We start from the raw sequence: 22431 nt of genomic DNA, 5'->3' as shown, positions 1-22431 counted from the left end.
TTCACCATGGAATGCGGAGGTTGTAGACTTGCCCACACTGTAAAACAGGATAAACAGCAGTCTGCGGTAGATCTGATGGTAAAATACATTGCTGTTTTGGGCACAGAGGCAACTATAGATCCATAATAATCACAACTGTTCTGTCTAAAATAGTAGGAGCAGTGATTAAAGACAGAATTATAAACTTCATAGAGAAACAAAATATTTTAAATATAGCACAATATGCATTTAGAAAGGGGAGATCCAGCAAGGGTGTAGTAGCAAATTTTGTAACACACACCACTGAGGAACTGGATCATCAAAGGAAAGTATCTAATGTACGTTTAGACCTTTCAAAAGCTTTTGATTGTGTCTGTCACAAAATTCTTTTAGAAAAACTAGATTGCTATGGCATAAAAGGAAAAGCTGCGGACATTATAAAAACCTTTGTTGAAAACAGTGTGTCAAAATAAAACCTAAATCTGGAAATACACAGGAAAATGTCTACTCTGATTTCCTGGAGGTAAAATATGGAGAAGCTCTGAGTTCAATACTAGGGCCTCAGCTCTTTATCTAGTATATAAATGACATGCCCACTGCAGTATATGAAAAAGTGATTATGTATGCCAATGCCACAACTTTAATAGTATGTAGTGACTTAATGGAGAATTTGGGAAAAAGAACCAGTGAAAATCTGGAAATGACAGAATGGTATTTTAGAGAAAATAATTTATTGATCAACAGAAAGAAAACTGTGTGTACAAAATTTGAAACAAACAGAACTAATGGCCCACAGGAATTCATTCTGAGCATTGAAGATGCAAATTTAGAAGAAGTGGACTGTAATAGGTTTCTGGGAACAGAGGTGGACAAATTTCTGACAGGGGAAATCACACCGATAAAATCTGTTAAAAAATAAGTGCAAATATATTCTGATATGAATATAATAGAGGGAAACATTCCACGTGGGAAAAATATATCTAAAAAGAAAGATGATGAAACTTACCAAACAAAAGCGCTGGCAGGTCGATAGACACACAAACAAACACAAACATACACACAAAATTCTAGCTTTCGCAACCAATGGTTGCCTCGTCAGGACGAGGCAACCATTGGTTGCGAAAGCTAGAATTTTGTGTGTATGTTTGTGTTTGTTTGTGTGTCTATCGACCTGCCAGCGCTTTTGTTTGGTAAGTTTCATCATCTTTCTTTTTAGATATATGCAAATATATTCTTAATGAAAAGAATGGGCTGTACAATGAACATACAAACATTGCTTCTGATTCAGATTCCATATTTGCCGTTGACCACATGCAGTGAAATAGGATTTATAATGATGTCAAGATGCATAAGAAGTTACTACTGGGTGATCAAAAAGTCAGAATAAAATTGAAAACTTAATAAACCACGGAATAATGTAGATAGAGAGGAAAAATTGACACACATGCTTGGAATGACATGGGGTTTTATTAGAACTAAAAAAAAACACCCCATATTGCTAGACGCGTGAAAGATCTCTTGCGCGCGTTGTTTGGTGATGATCGTGTGCTCAGCCGCCACTTTCGTCATGCTTGGCCTCCCAGGTCCCCAGACCTCAGTCTGTGCGATTATTGGCTTTGGGGTTACCTGAAGTCACAAGTGTACCGTGATCGACTGACATCTCTAGGGATGCTGAAAGACAACATCCGACGCCAATGCCTCACCATAACTCCGGACACGCTTTACAGTGCTGTTCATAACATTATTCCTCGACTGCAGCTATTGTTGAGGAATGATGGTGGACATATTGAGCATTTCCTGTAAAGAACATCATCTTTGCTTTGTCTTAATTTGTTATGCTGATTATTGCTATTCTGATCAGATGAAGCGCCATCTGTTGGACATTTTTTGAACGTTTGTACTCTTTTGGTTCTAATAAAACCCCATGTCATTCCAAGCATGTGTGTACCTCTCTATCTATATTATTCCGTGATTTATTCAGTTTTCAAATTTATACTGACTTTTCGATCACCAGGTATATTAGTTAGTGTTTACATTACAAGTACAAATTATTTATGCTACATTAATCAGTTGTACAGTATTGCAATCGTAGACTTAAAACGCAATTTCTATGTTACAAGTGGAAAAGAATATTCTGTAAGACTGTAGTATGGATTGTCTATGAACCATTTGTGTAGTTTACTTTTAAAATTAATGAAAGATGTATTGAGTGCAGTATGTGGTAATTGGTTAAATAATTTCAAACAGTTCATTTTGTGAGAGTTGCCTGTTTTTGTCAGCCTATGCCTAGGAATGTCAATATTCTCTTTGTTTCTGGTGTCATGAAAGTGTGTGTCCTCTCTGGTGTTAAACTTTGTTCTGTTCTTTTTTACATTTATCAGTGATGCATAAATATAAAGATTTATTACTGTCATTGTTTTCATTTTGATGAACAGGGGATGGCAGTGTTCCCTTGGACCAACCTTTTACATTATTTGCAGCACCTTTTTCTGCAGCAGTAGTACGTCACTGACATGACATGAGTGGCCCCATAGTAACAGCCCATAAGGTATATGAGACTGAAAATGTCCAAAGTAAGCTGCTCTGAGATATTTGTTACTCACTAGATCAGATGGTTTCCAGATGAGATAGGACACCCTTGATAACTTCTTGTAGACGTGGTTGATATGGGGTTGCCACTTAAGTCTGGAATCAATGTGTATTCCAAGCAGTTTTATGGATTTTGGTTCTACCTTGTTAGCCAGTCCAAACTGCAGAAGCTGAGTTTTCTCTGGATTACATAGAAGTTTGTTAGCTGAGAACCAGTTTAGTGTTAAGGTGAGAGTGTCCTGCGATTTTTGGTGTAGCTTTGATAAATCTCGATCTGTGCTGATTAAGGTTGCATCATTGGCTTAACAGATAAGACTTGGGCCCAACATAAGATGGCAAATCATTAATTGCAACAATGAAGAAGGAAGGACAGAGCACAGAACCCTGAGGTACATCAGATGTGACGTTAGTCATAGAAGAGTGTCTATTTTGAATTGGCACAAATTGTCTCCTGTTATTTAGAGTTGATTACTTTAACTCTGTATTATTTATATCATAATAGTTTAGTTTGGCTAGTAGGATGTCAAATGGGATACAGTCAAACGCCTTACTCAGATCACAAAGTTCAAGTTAGACTCTTTGTTTATTTTCAAATGCAGTTAATGTCTGGTTAACTATGTCAAGGACAGCAAAGGGGATATTTTTCCCTTGTCGAAAACCATGCTGTCTATTACAGAGAAGGTCATACTTTTCAAAATAGTTACTTAGCTGTTTGTGGAAAATTGCTTCAAATATTTTGGAAAAGACTGGTACAATAGACATTGGTCTATAGTTTTCAGGGAGGTGTTCCCCCCCCCCCCCCCCTTTTTGTATGTAGGTATAACTTCAGAAATTTTGAGCTGATCAGGGAAAACTCCAAATTCTAGGCATTTATTAATAATAAAAGCAAGTGGATTGCAAATTAGGTGTATTGTTCTTTTTACTGTGTAGTAGGCCGTACTTTTCAAGTTTGAAAATTTTCTAACAGTATTTATGATATCTGTGGGTGTGACAGGGTCCCAGTGAAATTCATGACCTTTAGGTAGCTGATCAGCAAGTATATCAATTGCTGGTATGTCTGTTTAATTTTTGATTTTAATTCATTTACTGTAGTTGTAAAATATTTATTGACCTCTTCTGGCTTGAGTAGAACATCTTGTGTTTGGGTAGAAGTATGTTCTTGTTTTATAATATCCCAAGCAGCCTTGCATTTGTTTGGGGCTCCTCCTATGTAATTTTCATAGGCAGCTTGTTTGGCAAGTTTAAGGTTTTTTACATTTCAGGTAGTCTTTATAATAAGTATCATTTTGTTCTGTCCCACATTTGCCATTGTTTTTATATGTTTTGTACAGTGAAACAATCTTTTCCCGGATACTAGCAAGGTCATCAGTGTACCATTTAAGCTCTTTACCTTTTCTATTTCATTTACTGTTTCTTGTCATTGGTGAACAAGAGTACCATACGCCAGTATATGTCTTAAAGAAATTATTAAATTCAGTTTCAACAGTTCATTGATCTGTGTCATATTCATAAACAAAGTCCCAGTATATTTTCTGAGAGAGTCTGTGAATAGCTTGACATATTCCTCTTTATGACCTCTAACCCACGTTATGCTTGGCTATTTATTTGCAACCTTGTAATTCTTATTTGACTGTGTATACTGGTATGTTAGGAGTAGAGGATTGTGATCTGCAAAACATTCATCTGCAATGCTTACACTGTATAGGTCTCTTGAAAAATTAACTATAATATTGTCCAAACAGGCATTTCCACGTATTGGGCTATTGTTAGTATAATAAAGATTAAGTGATCTGAGTAGGTTTAAGAATGTTTTTGTGTTGAGTTCCTATGTGTCTAGCCAGTCAATGTTGAAATCACAACGTATTGCTACATTTGTTTTGAGTTTTAAGATTTTTCTCATCATCTGTTCAAATTTCTCTAAAAATAAGTTAACATCACCATTTGGAGATTTATACAAGCTAACAATTACAATATTTTTGTCTATTAGTCTTATACAAGTAAATTCACTATTTAATTCTGAGGAGTATGAACTTACATCTATTTTAGAGAACTGTATACACTGTCTGATAAATATTGCGGCCTCTCAATTTTTTCTTTCATTTCTACACATTATAGCTGCCAGAATGTACTCATTGGGTATGAACAAATCTACCTGATATTCTGTAAGCCAATGTTCTGAGACACATAGTACATAACATTTTTTATTTTTATTTTACAAAAATGTTCCAACTCTAACAGCTTGTTCCTAATGCTGCAAATGTTGACTTGCAGGATGGTAAGTGGGCCTACTTTACATCTATTTTGTTCCCTCTCTGAGCCATTAATATCTTACTTTTACTTTTGTGTATTTTAACTTTCTCTTCAGGAAGCTTGTCCTTATTTTGGACAAAATCCTGTAAGATTTGGTCTGCTTTAGCACTTTCCCTGTAAAGGAGCACCTAGCACAATTATGATGTTGTTTTCATGAAATATTTCTTCTGTAGCCTGGTTTATAGTTGTGATAAGTTCCCTTTGGCATGCTGATTCAGGTGCATACCATGTCCAGTGAAACCGTTCCTTTCATAGCCACTAATATATATAATTTTACGTTTGTAAATTTAGTACAAAAAAAGCTCAGTTTATTATTAGTTTGCCTAATTTCTTTATTGACACATGGCCAATCAGGTAGGGCATACCTGAGTGGTAGAGTGGCTACAATAAAATTGGTGAAATGTAAGTATTGTATTACTAAGATCAGTTTCTTGATGAATCTGCTGGCATTGTTTTTGTTTACGTCGTTTGCACCTCCGATCAGAACTACACAGTCCTTTCTTGTGTTTGGAGCATTCATTGTTTATACCAGCAGTAACTGTGTCAAAATTTGCCCCTGGTTTTTCTTCACTGTAAATACTTATATTGTTCCCAGCCTACATTGACATTAGATTTGAGATGTATTGTGCATGGCTGTCCCCAAATAATTTCACCTCGTGTTTCTGCGAACACTGCTGCACTTTCAAGTCAATCATCTTGTATTCATTAGCAATTGAGTGCTGAACAGTCTTTTTTTCACGCGGGATTTTGTAAAATTCTTCAAGATCCAGTGCAGTGAATTTATTGGTCACAGTTATTTTGCTTACTCTTGTTGATTTTCTCCTGCACAATACTCAAGGAGACGATGTTTTTTGCTCGGTCTAATTCACTGAATTTTTCACTGAGAGCAATGTACCCATTGTTTAAAGCACCGATATCAGTCTGAAGCACTTTTATTATTTCGTCTTTGTCCCTGAAGCGTTTATGATTTCTCGTTCATGTATTTCTGCGACACAGGTTCAGCATGTCCAAGTAAGGTCAACCATTACAAATTCTACACACACTTTTGAGCATTTCTTGTGGAACCAGCGTCAACACTCTGTGCACTGAATTCCTTTTGTCACCTTTGTAGCACCCACTTTACACTTATTATCACTATTAATTACATTTTTGCTGTGACAACGTTAACCAGCGCCATCTTGAAACCTATGAGCTAGAAATGTACTTAAGATTTATCTTCCCACACTGTACTATATACCAATATTGGGAGGAGCAGCAGATTAAAACTTAAAAAAAAGGCATCAGATGCCTAACCTAACATCATGGGAATTATGCAAAGACTAATTCAAAGAATTGCAGATATTGACTGTGCTAAGTTTGTACATATATGACAATACTTGTTTTAATGGTAAGTTGCACAGCACATCAAAACAGAGATATACCGGTATAGGACCATAACACAAGAACAAGAGATAACTACCATATTTGCAGCAAAAGATTGAAAATGACAAACAGGAACCCTACAAATGCAGGAAGCTTATTTTATAACAGACTGTCACTTAGCATAAAGAACATAGAGGAAGTGAGCACCAGAAACGAAACTGAAGGAACATCTCATCTCCAGATGTTGGTGCTAGGTGAAGAAGTAGTTGTAGGCAAATACATAGGACAAATGTAAAGTTGGAAATGCAGAAAAAACACTTTCTGTTTCACTTGTAGACAGAGTTCTTGAGAGAAGGAAAACAGTGTAGTGCTGAAAATATGAAAGAAAATGTACAGTCTTAGTGTATTGGGTGCAAATATCATTTAAATGATTTTTTACGATGTGTATATGTCTAAATATTTTCTGCACTATGGTCAACTTAAATGATCTAAAACATTAGTTTTCATTTTGTCTAAATGTATTAGCATTTTCAGACAGTATGGAAAAAATATGTAACTTTGCAGACTTTCCTTAAGTATGCAAGACTGCTGCATAAATGAATGTAGGCTATAAGTATATTTCATCATTGTGTATTAATATTGATCCTCTATAACACATTAATTAGAAAAAAACTCTTTTTATGTGTCAATGACAGATTTCTAAGAAATTTCTTTTATTCTATACACAACTGTAAACATGGCATGTCTAATATAATAGTAACATTTGATCTACAGACAAAAAATAAACTAAACAAGTGTTTCAAAGCACACAGGCCAGTGCATTTTATTGAACCTAGACCTCCACTGTAGATGAATCCTAAATGTTCCCATGTTGATGTAATGAATCCCTGATTGATTACAATTATAGTGGGCATGGCATCCTGAGTGGATCGTAGATCAATGGAAACATGTCTCCTTGTTGTACAACGTTGATAGTTGTATCTGGATATTCTTTCATCCAGATGAATGGCTGCTTGAAACACACTGTACTGCAGGCACAGGCTAGAAAAGGGAATATTATTCTAAGAGGCATATTCACCAGGGCTGCTGTGGTACCTGTGGAACTAACTGAAGGCACCATGATGAGTGCGAACCATACGAGCATTATTGCAGACCACTCCGCATTACTTCACAGTTAATGTGCTCAGTCAAGAGTGGTAGCATCTTCTGTCAGGATAACTGTCCATGTCACAGGGCCAGAATTGTGCCACAATAGTTTGAGGAGCATGACAGTGAACTCACACTGATGTCTCAGCTGCCAAATTCACAGCAGAACACATCTGGAAGGCTACTGTGTGCTACTAAACCACTGGCCTCAATTTGTGGGAATTACATACCTGTTCATTGACATTGAGTTCCTTATACCTCTGGAAACCTACCAGAGACTTGTCAAATCCATGCCACAAACAATCACTGCAGTATTGCTTCCCAACAATGGACCAACACACTATTAAGATGCATGGTCATAATGTTTTGGCTCAACAGGACATGACAGTACATGTTATAATTGCACACATTTACAGGCAGGATCAAATCTCTGATCTCTGTAATGCTAACCTGGACTGTGAAAGCCAGTATGCCACAGCTCTGATGACCGGTAAGGAACTGGTGAGTTGACTAAGAGCATGTAGACGAGAAGTTTACAGCATAACATTTTACCAGGACTTGTGAGGATGGCTGAGATATTTAAGTTCTAGGTGTGGGTGGTGGACGAATTAACAACTAGTAGTAGCAGCAGTAGCCATATGAAGGTCTAAGTTCTCTTTGCAGGCACAACTTTTCAAGTGTCAGAAATCATTTCGTGGTGTCAACTTGTAGCCGCAATTTCTCTGCTACTGTGAAGGCCAAAAATCCATATTGGCCAATTCTTAACTAGTATTTGGACATATTCAACAACATTACTGGGTGAAATGGAGGTGTAATAAACAGTCATTGAAGTTAAAATCTTACCATCACAATCATCAGCCACTCAGGCACATTACAGTTTGTTGTATCTTAAAGACTACATGTTCCACAACTCTGCTACACAAAATAAATTATTGAAGGACTAACAAGATAGCAAGAAAAGTGTGAACTCAGTGAGAATTGAGAATGATTGAATTATGACTTACTCCACAGACATAATGGAGTATTCTAGGCCAGATGCTTACATTGGAATAATTATTTAAAACCTATCTGATCTTCAGTGGAAATGTAAATAGGACCTCTTAATACCACATTTAATCACAGGCTTTTGAAATGGAGATATCCAGGGTAATTAACACAGCATGTTAATATTTTAGTAATCTCCTGTGCCTTATCTTCCAGTCTCCCACCACCTTCTAAAATCCCACCATCTGGCCCGTCTGGCCACAAAGGTACATTCCCCTCATAACTCAGTACCACCCAAGACTGCAGCAACTGAATTACATTCTCTGTCAGGTTTTCAACTACAAGAATCAAGAATTTTATTCACCATAGATCATTTTACAATGATATTGGCTTTCTCATACAGAATAATAAAATAAACAAGTGTCAGTACATTATAGAATACATCTCAAGCATGGCAGTGTATCAAATTACACCAAGATAGCTTCTAAAAGTCAATGCAATAAGCTATACTATAATCTAATATAATATAGTATTGTATTGTTTACACTGTGTAATTACACAGCACATAATAATATGTTTAACTACAGACAAATGCTAATATCCTCCTCAGGCATCTCAAAGAATTCTTTAATGTCATAGAATGGATGATCTGACAGCCAGCTGTACCACTTAATTAAAAAAAAAATGATATCCATAGAATGAACATGAACTGGCAGTTTATTGAACATTTTGAGTGGGTTAACTTTGTGGGAATTTCCTGTTCTTGCTAATCTGTGGTGTGGTATGTCTAAATTATCCTTAGCCCTGGTGTTGTGTTCATGTATTTCCCCTCTGGCAATAACTTCTGAAATATTATTTTTAATATAGAGTACAGACACATAGATGTATAAATTTGTAATTGTGAGTATTCTGAGTCTGGAAAAAAGAGGACGACAGTGCTCCCTATGAACTCTTTTACATATTATGCATAAGACTTTTTTTTGTAATTTCAAGATGTTCTTGATGTGAGGGGAGTGCCCCCATATAGTCAGACCATATGAAATATGTGACTGGAATAGCCCAAAGTATGTCACCCTAAGGTACTCTAAGCTCACTACCGCCCTTAGTTTCAAGATAAGGTATGCCACCCCGAGATATTTTTTCACATACGTAATTGACATGTTCCTCCCAGTAGAGTTTAGAGTCAATGTGAATATACAAGAGTTTTACCAACTTATTGCCTACTTCATTTGATGTTCTCATTAAAAGGTGTTGGGCTTTATCAGGAATGCACAGGAGCTTATTGGCTGCAAACCAGTCCAGGGCCTTATCAAGTGTCTCTTTTGTTAGTTTATTCAGATCTGAAATGTTCTGATGTGTGGTAAGTAGTGCTGTATCATCAGCATAACACACGACAGGGTGGACTATGTTTTTAGGTAAATCATTAATAGCTACAATGAAGAAGAAGGGTCCAAGGATAGACCCTTGTGGTACACCTGTGCTGATTTCCACTATGCAAGAATTTACATTTCTGACTGAAACGAATTGATTTGGTTACTTAAATAAGAATTTATCACTGCTAAATTGCTTCCTGTCACCCCATGAAACTCTAGTTGCCCCAGTAGTACACCAACAGGAATGCAATTGAAAGCTTTGCTTAGGTCACATAATACCAGTGATACTGTTTTCAAAAGCTGTTAAGGTTTGGTCAATGATTTCCAAGATGGGCACTGTTTTGTTTTTCCCTTTGCGAAAACCAAACTGATTGATTCATAGGATATTGTGTTTTTCAAAGAAGTTGCTTATTTGTGTGTGTATCAGTGCCTCAAATATCTTTGAGAATATTGGAACAATGGAGACTGATCTTTAGCTTTGGGGAAGATGTTTGTCCCCAATTTTAAAAACTGGGACAACTTTTGATACCTTAAGTGCATCTGGAAAAACTCTCAAGTTCTACACATTTATTAAAAATAAAAGCTAATAGTTTGGCGATTGAGTGTATTGTCTTTTTAATTATGTTATTTGATAACCAATAACAGCCCATACTTTTAGAACCTGAAAATTTGGATACAGCTTTTATAACATCAGCAGGTGTGACAGCCCTCCACTGAAATGCCAGGTTAACAGACAGTGGTGTTCCAACAAGGTCCATTGCAGATGAATTTGTTGCTTTAATACTGTTACTTATTTCTTTAACTGAGTTGAAAAAGTATTGATTTAATTCCTCAGGTTCAAGCAGAGCTGTTTCTGTACATTTTGGTGTATTTTCTTGTTCTATTGTTTGCCATGCTGCATTGCATTTATTGGGAGCCCTTTCTATATAGTTTTCCACTGCTTGCTTTTTTGTCAGAAGAAGTTTAGCTTTGTAGTATTTTTTGCATTTCAGACATGACCTATGAATGTTCATGGTCTGTTTTGCTCCTTGATTGGCGGCTTGCTTATCTAGTACTGCATATGCATGTTTCCTCTAATGTCTGCCAGCTCTTCTGTAAACTAGTTCAGACTTTTCTTTTTCATTTCACTTGGATATCTATTTTTTTTTTACTGTTGAACAAGAATACCATAAATCCGAGTACTTTTTAAAAAGTTATCGAAGGTAATTTCAGCTTCCCTTTTTCCAGATTGACAATTATATATAAAGTCGCAATCTGCACTTCCTAATCTATCAACAAACATACTTATGTATTATTCCTTTTGCCCTTGTACCATTACTACTTTAGGTTTTTCCGTTTTAACTGGCTGCCTCTTACAGAGTGTAAGGAGTAGTGGCTCATGATCTGCAAGTCTGACTGTAAAATCTTCCCTCTAGTTGTGCCCTGAAATGCGAAATGCCCTGACTACTATCCTTTCCACCGCCATCCAACGAGCCCCCACAATATACTCATCCATCCTTACACAACCCCTGCTCTCAACCCCTTACCTCGTGGCTCATACCCCTGTAATAAACCTAGATATAAGACATGTCCCATACATCCTCCAACCACCACCTACTCCAGTCCGGTCACTAACATCACCTATCCCATCAAAAGCAGGGGACCTGTGAAACCAGTTGTGTGGTCTACAAGCTAAGCTGCAACCACTGTGCAGCATACTATGTAGGCATGACACCCAACAAGCTGTCTGTCTGCATGAATGGCCACTGAGAAACTGTGGCCAAGAAACAAGTGGACCACCCTGTTGCTGAACACACTGCCAAACATGACATCCTTCATTTCAATGACCGCTTCACAGCCTGTACCATACGGATCCTTCCCACGAACACCAGCTTTTCTGAATTATGCAGGTGGGAACTTTCCCTGTGATACATCCTACATTCCCATAACCCTCCTGACCTCAACCTTCGTTAGTCACTGTCCTCACCCACCCAGCCCCTTCCCTGTTCCCATTCCAGCATTACACAGTCATCATTCCACCACCACACACAGTTTTTTTATTTCTCTGCTTTGTGATACTTAGCACCCCTCCCCCCCCCCCCCCCTCCCATCTCTCCCCTGCCCTCCGCCTGACCTGCAGCACTTCACTGTCTGCCACCCCTGCCATACTATCCCTCCCGGTCCCCAGCCTCCTCCTTACCTCCACCCAGTCGCCACTCCCATCATGCATTGGTGCTGCTGCTCGCAGTGTGGCTTCAGTTGCCTGAGACTGCAGTCATGTGTGTGTGTGTGTGTGTGTGTGTGTGTGTGTGTGTGTGTGTGAGTGATCTATTTTTGATGAAGACCTTAATGGCCAAAAGCTTTATTTGTGACAGTCTTTTTATTGTGCCTATCTGCAACTCAGCATCTCCACTATGTGGTGAGTACAACTTTCCTTTTCATAATATAATAATAGAAAATATCCTGATGTAATTGATAGGTCATTGGCTGACAATACTTTGATGACTGTCCCAGACAACTAAAATTAGTTGTTAAAAATATTATACACCAAAATAGAATTATCAAGTGCTTGCACATTCAGCTGCATTGTAATAGGAGCTATTGTAGCATGAGATAAATGACATTGTGAAGGGGTTCACCACAGGCAATGTTGATATGAAAGTTACAAAAATGTAAAAAATAAGAATGTATTTAATTAACAGAATGTCAAAAGTGTGACAGAACAAAGTAAAGTTTAATCAAGAGACATTTCAGAGGCAAAAGTCACCAAAACATTAATTATACTTGTTTAAAAAATAAGAGAAACATCGAAATGTATTCTACATCAACAATGCATGTGCCTAGCCCCACACTCACTCAACAATAAAATTGTGCAAGCTTTGCGAGGGCAGATTAATCGTTCCAGAACTTCACTGGTTTTGGATCCCATTCATGAGGTAGTCAGCAGTGTGGAGTTCTGGAGGGACTCATGCAAATTAACTTGGCACCTCCACAGAAAAGAATTCTCTTTCTCAGTACAAACCACGTCCACTGCATTCTTCTGAAGGGGTGCATGTCTTGATTTACTATTGTCTCCTGAGCTGTGTGCTCCACCTGTTAGAAGAGTTTGCCTCAGTTGTCGATGTACTGATTTTCTAATAAGAGACAACTGACCTGTCAGATTTTATTGGTCACATTAGCCAACTGATAGTATGACTGTTTGCAGACTTGAGACTTGCTTCTGCAGCTTAAAAGTTCTAATTGTGAGTAGCTTATGCAGCTGAGATGCACTTCCCCTATTGTGCAGAGGGCGCACTACTAGCATTGTTCCCTCCTTTACTGTGCCAGCTACACAGGCAGGTGCCAAGCTATTTTGTGCACACTCTAGCAGCCAATAGGCTCTCTGACACATCTGTTTGCACTCAATCTTTCTGTGGCCTATGGCATACATTTCTCGAGTGTGAGAATCATAGCCAGAGCCTCAGACTGGTTGCTACCAGTGTGTTTAACAGTACAGTTTGTGTTGTACCTGTTTCAATATCTCTTAGGTTTCTACTCTGTGAAACAGAGTCCAAATAACAACTCGGTGATGTCACATTTATTGAGAGACTGCGCACTGCTAATAATAAATGTGATTGTGCAGCTCAGAAGTTGAATCAGGTGTGTTTTTTATTATCTTTGAATTATATGTCAATTCTAAGTAGGGATTATGCCTTAATATAAAAATCATAGAATTTCTGGTTTATGGGAAATATTATCTGTGACTTTGCAGTGATTGCTTCCCATTTTCCTGTTTCCCAATGATGCTTGGCATGCTGATAATAATGTAGGATAAAATAATGGTATGAGGAGGAAAGTAAGACAGTATGCAGACACTTACCAGGCAGTGACATTTTTATTAACGAGGTCAGCCATCTTGCGGAGTCCACCGAGGCGGTCGAGCAGGACATCCATGGTGTTGGGCGTCAGCTCAGCCATCGCCGCCCATGGCCCAGTTGGTGGGCTGCAGGAAGATCAGTATGGCATGTAGTCAACACTTACTCTACAACTGCTCACAATAATAAAGATAACTGCTATGCTTGAACTACTGTGGCTGACACTTTTGACTGGAGACTGGAGCTTAGTGAAGTGCTCGATACATTCATATTTTGTAATAGAAAGATTGATTTTTCCAGAGTTCAGAAGTTTAATTTGCTGTTGTGTAATGATATAACATTGCTAAAAGTTAATAATGTATTTTTACTTTACTCTGATTTTAGTTCAACAATAAATCACCGGTACAAATGGGCATGCATTGAAGCCGAATATTAGCCAATTAATATTATTTCAAAATTAAAACAAACATACCAAATATAAAGTTTTTGGCAGTATCTATATTACTAAATGGTTAGCCTGTTTCACAGTTCACAGTCTCAGTTCCACGATGTCTGGCTATGGCTTCCATGGACAAAAGAAAATAAATAAAATGATTTTTTAATATTTCAATTAATTATTGACTGAATTAAAAATGATGTGCTAATCTACTCATTAAGAGGTATAATCTCGTGTTCAAGATTTAACACAATAAGGCTATTATTACAGTTAGAAACTGTGTAGATGTCTTGAAGCAGCATAACTCACTGTGCACAAATACCCAAATTTCGTTCATTAAGTATTTGAGAATGAAAGCACTTAGTGACTTCCATCAAACTTTACACACAATTTAAGATCTTTATGAAGTTTTTCCATGTGGATATACAAAATATGCTAAATCTGTCTAGCATGAGCATCTGCATAAATTTATGCAAGATGGAGCAATATTAAAATACTGTCAGTTTTGACATACAGTACAACTGATTCAGTGAACTTGCTCCAGGAACTAAATTTGACAAGAGCTGCAGTAAATTTATTGACCTTCAATGATTTGCAGTTACCCACTCAACAGGTTTGTGAAGGTAAATTTTTGATACCTAAAACGTGAGCATACTAGTGGAGAAACCCAGCATTGCCAGGGTATTTATAGCTGTGCAGCCACACCTGTACCCCATGGCATCTGGCCTTGTACTTAATGTTTGTGATGTCATACCTCCTGAACTATGTGTCACACAATGACATAATTTTGTAGGTCCATTCAGTGACATATGTGAATACCGTCTGCAAAATGTGTTGCAAATGGAGTGAGTAGCAATGAAGTAATAAATTTAAACATCATGCTCAGTGTGGTACTTTTTTACAAATCTCAGTTTATGATGTTATATCTCCTGAGCTATATGTCATACAATGCTATCAGTTTGCTACAATGATATCAGTTTACACTTATGTTCAGAAGTATACATGCGTACTGTCTGTAAAATGTGTCATGAATGAAGTTAGTGGTTAAGAAGAAATAAATCGTAACGTCATGCCTAATGCAGTAATCTTACCACATGAACTGTGGAAAAGTAGTAGCTGATAAATATTTTTCCAGTCATCATTTTGTATGACTTGTCAGTGAGAAAAAATCTCGCAAAAGTTTGAATGTAAATTTTATTACAAGTCGCTAAGTGCACTCTTTCTCAAACACTGTATTAATAAAGTCTGGGAATTCGTGTGTCACAGGCTGCACTTCTTTGTCACCCATACCACTTTGATAGGTAAGTGTTTCTTACCCCTGCACTGATTGTTGCCTAACAGTAAAGTATATTTGTACCAAGTTTGCTTGAAATCGGTCCAGTGGTTTAGGAGGAGATGTGGAACATACGTGCATACTTACACATATACAAACACAAACACATACATGTTTCCATTTTTATTATATGCATGGACTTATTTAGTAAATGTAAAGTAAATCTTTTTGTACTATTAATGCCTCCTTTATTGTTTTAATGACCTGAAACCTGATCTGAAACAACATCATCATATGATTAAATCAGTCATGAGGAAGAGTTGTGAAACACCACTGATACTCTTCAAGTGGAGAAACAACATACATCATCAGAAATTCTCTTATAAAACATTGATGAATTAGCCTTTATTGCAGTAATGTGTCAAGTGTGACACCACACCAAAGAAATGGCTATGCTAAATTTGCTGTTTATTAAAATCGAAGTGCATGAAAATCTTGAAATGATGTAAAAGTCTGTATTCCAGATTCCAGGAGAGTGAGCACTTGCCTCTCGTCATGGATGACTGTGCTGTATATAAAAAATATTGCAGAAAGAGGGTTCTATGAGGGAAGGTAGAGGATACAGGATGGTCTCAGCATGCTCTGCAATGGTATAGTGTGGGCATACAGGTAGGGTCACATTAGTGAGATGCTCGGATAACTGGATAGTGGTGTTAAAATGATGTGACACTTGATGTGACCATGGTAGAAGACAGCTTTGGAGATGCCACACTGATTTCATTGTATTTCATTGCCTTTGCATTGCAACTAGCATGTTATGGCAGTATGCCATCTCGAGGCAATGGCACGTTAAAGATTCATCACAAACATGTTAACATGTTATGATTCCTTAACATTAAATGTCAGTTACTGGCACATCAGGGATAAAAGCCTCCGTGAAATCCTATGATAAATGATAATAATGTTGAGAGTTACATTTGTTCAGTGTACCCATTTGGGTACAGACATCGAGTTACAGTATTGAAGGAAGTGATATCCTTCCTTATGTATGCTAATGTACAAGGAGCAACAGAACTCTTCCGACAAACTTTCAGGGATTGTAGAGGGTGTGTTGAGGAACAAATTGAGTAAAAGAGCCAGTGTCTGGAAATGTCATCCAATGATGCTATGGAGTGTCAAAGTTACAGATGCCAGCTCCTGCCACTAGTCCACCCTTTTGGCAGCAAACGTGACTTTGTATGCTGACGGACAGCAGGCAGAACGTCTCATAGTAGACAAGACAGCATTGTGGATGTTAGATGGTGCAAACACATCCACGTCTGTCACAACAATGCAGATAGTGCTAACAGTGGTGGTAGCACGGAGGAAAGATGAATGTATGCAGTAGAAACACAGTGCTCCTCAGCAGTTTGTCTTGTGCAGTTGTGCCACATCGTGGAGAACTTCACTTGGTCTTAGCAGTGTGTATGCATTCCGTTTATGGTGAAGTGAGAGGAAATGAGCACGCAGCTTTATACACCTATGGGTAAAGATATTCAAATATGTGTCAACTAGATTGTTCTACTTTCACGACTATTCATCATTATCTACATGAAACGGATATCAATAGACATGAAAACAGAGCATGCCATTCATGAAGCATATGCACACTTTTATTTAAAGAGGACATGTTACAGAAATTTGATGCAGCACTCATACTGTGGCACACACACTGCAAATCAATCACATAGCAGTTTGGAGAGTGATGCATGAGGAGGGAGGGCATCCATTCCATTTCAAGAAGGCGTAAATGCTGAGAGCCTGTGATTTTGCCCCATGTGTATAATTTGGGCAGCAGTTTTTTCAGCATTGTGCCATGTGGCTACATTGTTTATGGATGAGGAGTCAGTCTGGAATCGCGCGACCGCTACGGTCGCAGGTTCGAATCCTGCCTCAGGCATGGATGTGTGTGATGTCCTTAGGTTAGTTAGGTTTAAGTAGTTCTAAGTTCTCGGGGACTGATGACAACAGATATTAAGTCCCATAGGGTGCAGAGCCATTTGAACCATTTTCTTTGCATTTTTTGATGAGGAGTCCTTCAGCCATGAGGGTTTCTTCAGTACTCATAATCCTCACATTTGAGCAGAAGAGAGTCCGCCTCTCCCCCCCCCCCCCCCCCCCCACTCATGAACAAGGTCATGAAAAAAGGTTCACTATAAATTTATGGGCTAGGATGGTGCACAATTACTTGATTGGCCCCTACATGCTTCCTTCTCGACTCGCAAGAAGTATATGTAATGTTTGTTCAAGAAGTACTGCTGGAATTACTGCAAGAGGCGCCACTTGCATCCTGTCGATGTATGTTGCGCCAGCATGATGAGGCACCCACACATTTCAGTTTAGTGCCAGATCCCATGTCGGACAGGTTTTTGGAGATCACTGAATTGGCTGATGTGGACTTGGCTGATGTGGACTTGTCTGTCGTCTGATCTCGACCCGTTAGACTTTTTCTTGTGTGGTCATCTGAAGAATGTTGTGTATGAAACCCTAGTGGACTCAACGATGGACTTAGATGCAAGAATACGTGCCACGTGTGTACATGTTTGGGCACACCTGATATCTTCGAGTCAATCTGCCAGCCAGCGGTATGCGGGTGTGAGGCGTGCTGCGATGCCGAAGATAGGCATTTTGAACACCTCCTCCAGTTTTATTTAATTTCTGTAACAGTAGAATAAATAGTAATTTTCACTCCTAGACAAATGTTTTCTGTTGTCTTCCATATGGAATACTCTTATGTAGCCTCCTCTTTTCTTTGAATTCATATTTACTTCCCTTTAAATTAAATAAAAACAACGAGTTTTCCAACACAGCTGATAGCCACAAATTGAATTGGAGTAGTCGGCGATGGCTGCTGCTTTGGTAGACATTAATACCTGTAATTTCAACGCTGACAGTATCTTTATGTTACATTGTGTGTACCGAAAAACATTGGAAATTTTAGAGGGTCCATGAGGAAAACAAACTACCTATGGAAAGACGTTCCCAAGACCCCCATCCAATGAGGTAACAAAGCATTGTATTCATAGGAGAGAAGATTTGTCTAACAGCAGCTAGCTCCATCATCTCCACTGGTGATTGTGACAATGAGTCCCGGTCATTCAATAACAAGCAGCACACCGTCTGTTGCGAGACGTTCCGACTGCAGTTCATTGGCATACGAGTTCGTTCGTGTTTGCTGCCACGGGGGTGGTCTAGTGGCAGGCGCCAGAGCCTATAAAATTGACAGTCTACGGCGTCATTGTCTGACGCTTCCAGACACAGGTTCTACTCTTAACCTGTTGCTGGAGACACCCTCTGCAAAATTTGCTGGTATCATTTTGTACCATCCTTTATACACGGTGAAAATTATTTAAATTGTCAAACTGTGGGAGGTTCCACGGGACACTGAAGTTAACATTTTTGTCTAATGTCATATCTTCCTGTGAGGATTTTTTAAACCAATAGAGGACCATTTTTTCTGTATGAAAATAAGTGAAACTATCGATCTCTAGGAGGTTGCGTGGACAATGAAAACACATTTTTGTAGTGTGTTTTTCAGTGGAGACCAAAAGTAACAAACAAGTTTTAATTCTTTATTACTAAGAGAAAACAACATCAACAGAACACAATTACACTTGTGTTTAAAAAATTACTCCATTGACTTGTGAGCAGAGATTACAGTGGTCGGTTGCATTCTGTCTAACATGGTCGAAGACTGCTTAAGTGTCCTTAATTCTTACTTCTGTTGATACTATCTGAGCAACCAGATCCTCTTCTGATTCAACAAGGGTTTTGTAAACAAGCTGCACATCTCTCGTCACACAAAAAAGTCCACAGAGGTCAAACCAGGGAATCGAGCAGGGCACGGTACAGGACCACCTCTGTCAATCACCTTTTCTGGAAACCATCGGTTCAAGAATCGACGCACAGGACGACTGAAATGTGCCAGCGCCCCGTCATGCGCTGTCTTGTAGCGAGTGGAACGTCATGCAGCACCTCTAGCAATGTCTTGGCAATGGAGCTCTAGTAATGCCTGTCATTTAATGACCTAGATAGATGGCCCAATTAAACAATCACCAACATCTACCTCCAAATTCACGTGAAACCGTAACTCATGAGCGCGAGTAGATGTAGATTAACCTCACTCAAAACACACGAATTGTGGAAGTCGAAGACCTCACCGTGCCCGGACGTTGCTCTATCTGAAAACAGCACGCAAGACGGAAAAGTAGGAGGCATTTGACTCTGTTCCAGGGGCCACTGCGGAAACTTGAGTTCTGTGGACAATTATTTAGATCCAGGTTGTGCACACGCTGTAACTGAAATGGATTAACAGTTGCTCATGAAGGACGTTTCTTACATTTGTTCGAGCTGCTACCTGTTACGCCCTCTACCGCCTTAAATATACTCGCAGGTAATTATGACATTAGAGGAAAATGTTTGTTTTGGTGTCCCGTGCAAGCTGCCAGAATTTGTCGGCTTAAATAATTTTCTCCGTGTATATACAGGGTGATCCAAAAGTCCGTTATCGTTTCCAAATACACTAATAGACGGAATAATGTAGATAGAGAAGTAGATCTTGAGACGCATGCCTGAAATGACTAGGGGTTTTACTGAAACAAAAAACGAGTTCTAAAACCGGTCAACAGAAGGTGGCGGACAGCAGCACGTCAATGACGCTGCAAGAGACTCGTGACAGGTTACAGAATCGCACCATCCGTAGCCTGGTTCATAAACAGCTGCTTGAAGGTACGACTTTTATGCAGGATGGCACTCCACAAATACAGCTACACGTGTTAAAGATATCTTGTGCACATCTCGCGTGCTGAGCCGCCACCTCCGTCATTCTTGGCGTCTCAGCTCACCAGAGCTCAACCCGTGTGATTACTGGTTGTGGGGTTATGTGAAGTCACAAGGCTACCGCGACCATCCTACTCATTAGGGATGCTAAATTCGTCATCCGACGGCAGTTTCTCACGATACTTACTAACATCCCGTATAGTGCTGTTCACGATATTTTCCCTCGGCTACAGGTATTGTTGGTGATTGATGTCCGACATGCTGAGCATTTGTTACAACACCATTGACTGTGAAGTGTAATGATGGGTCCAGGTTTCATCGACAGTCATAAATGGGCGCAAATAGTCTTGTCGATCGCGATTAAACAATGCCAGACATCGTGTTAAAGTGTTGTGCCGGATGCGTTTCTGATAGTCTCTGAGCAACCGCGGCACCCACCTCGCACACAGCTTCTTCGTAGCCAATTCTCTATGCAGGATATAATGCACTCGCTCAGTGTCAGTAATCTCACGAATTTTTATTCGGCGGTCTTGAATTACCATATCACGGGTTCTGTGAGTGGTTTCCTCCACTGGACGGCCATAGCGTGCTTTGTCTTCGGTGCTTGTCCGACCGCGTTGAAGTACATTAATCCGAAAGTAAATGGTCTTCAGTGATGGTGCAGAGTCTACATGAAATTCATCCAATTCTGTTTCGATTTGTGTCAGCACAATCCTTCAAGTGAAAATCTTTAATAACAGCGTGAAACACGGTTTTCTCCGTTTTGAATCACAATCTACAATGAACAGCACGCTGTACGTTGTTGAAATTCTGTATACAATCCTTGGAGTAATCAGCCTTACCAACAACAAAGGCGCAACAAAAAGTTCCATTCTTTTATGAAGATGCGGCAGACTTACCAAACCACCCTCGTATTCCGTGAAGTATTGAATTTTCAAATACTGATGGACTTATGAGTCACCCCGTATCTTTTTTTTTCATCTTCGCGTTTGTAACAGATTCTGGAAGTGGCAGTAACGTTTGCACTCATGTTTGTCACAAACATTTGGTCGCTTTTTCCGAATATATTGTAGCTTCCGAGGGCAGTGTTAGGCTGGAACTTACAGAGTAGAGCTTAAGCTGGTGCGAGTGAGACGAGCAGCAGTGCGAGATGTGGCGGGCTCCTGGGGCAAAAATTTCAAGCACCCCCCCCCCCTCTCCCCACCCCTGATCCTTGCGTTTTCAGGCATACGCAACCTTTTTCACAAAGTCCTTCACCCATGACATCTTATTTTCAAATATCGGACCCGCTCCTACATCTTGTTGACGTGAATAAGTGGCGTCTACAAGATCAGAATCACGTACGGGCCACCAGTTAATGAAACAGAAGTGAAACGTTTAGGGTACATATTTTGCTTGTTCTTTATTTATTATTAAGCTTTTCTCCGTGATACCGGTATAGGAGTTTAACGTTGCTGTGTAGTAACATCTATCTTTATTTATTATGAACTGTTTTGTTCTGTAAGGGCTCTCAGGTTGTCAGAAGTACCATTTCAAGTTTTGTGTAGGCACATGGTGGAAACTGAGTTGGGAACATTGCCAATATAGCAACAGTCTTTGGTATTTTGAAAGATGCAGCCAAGGTGAGCAAACCCGGTGCTTCATTTGTCACCTGTTTCACAACTCCGTAGATAATTTCCGGTAAGGCACTAGTTTTTATGTATGATTTGTACTTCTCACTTATTCATTTATGCAAAATGTGTTATTCTCTTGTTTAATTCGTCCTTCCGTAACCATATTAAAAATTAAAGTTTTGCCGCTAGCATAATCTTGCCGCCCTGGGCGGTGGTAGGTCTTGCAACCCCTTTGAGCGGCCCTACAATGACGTCTATGCACTGAGGTGACAAAAGTCATGGGATATCGTGTAGGACCTTCTTGTGCGGGGGGTGGCGCAGCAGCTCGATGTGACGTGGACCGAACAGGTCGTCGGAAGCTCCCAATAAGAATATTAAGCCATGCTGCCTCCATACCCGTCCATAGACGCTAAAGTGTTGGCAGTGCAGGATTTTGTGCACAAACTGACCTCTCGCTTACGTCCCATTAATGTTCGACGGGTTCATATCGGACGATTTTGGTGGCGAAATCATTTGCTGAAATTGTCCAGAATGTTCTTCAAACTGTTAGTATACAATTGTGGTCGGGTGATATGGCGCATTGTCATCCGTAAGAATTGCGTCTTTGTTTGGGAACATGAAGTCCACGAATGTCTGCAGACTGTCTCCAAGTAGCAGCATATTTCCAGTGAATGATCGGTTCAGTCTGACCAGAGGCGCCAGTCCATTCCATGTA

General features: G+C 39.2%; 1 protein-coding gene across 1 annotated transcript in view; it reads right to left on the bottom strand.

Annotated features, from left to right (window-relative positions):
* The window catches only part of LOC126418604 (PI-PLC X domain-containing protein 1-like), a 425466-nt gene that overhangs the window by 2397 nt on the left and 400638 nt on the right, over positions 1–22431 (bottom strand). The window contains exon 8 of the mRNA XM_050085437.1: positions 13582–13704. Coding sequence (XP_049941394.1) covers positions 13582–13704 — 123 coding nt within the window. The remainder of the gene's footprint in view (positions 1–13581; positions 13705–22431) is intronic.

This window comes from Schistocerca serialis, chromosome 9 (genome assembly GCF_023864345.2).
Source record: "Schistocerca serialis cubense isolate TAMUIC-IGC-003099 chromosome 9, iqSchSeri2.2, whole genome shotgun sequence".
NCBI classification, from domain to species: domain Eukaryota; kingdom Metazoa; phylum Arthropoda; class Insecta; order Orthoptera; family Acrididae; genus Schistocerca; species Schistocerca serialis.
This window is presented reverse-complemented; position numbering and strand designations above follow the sequence as displayed.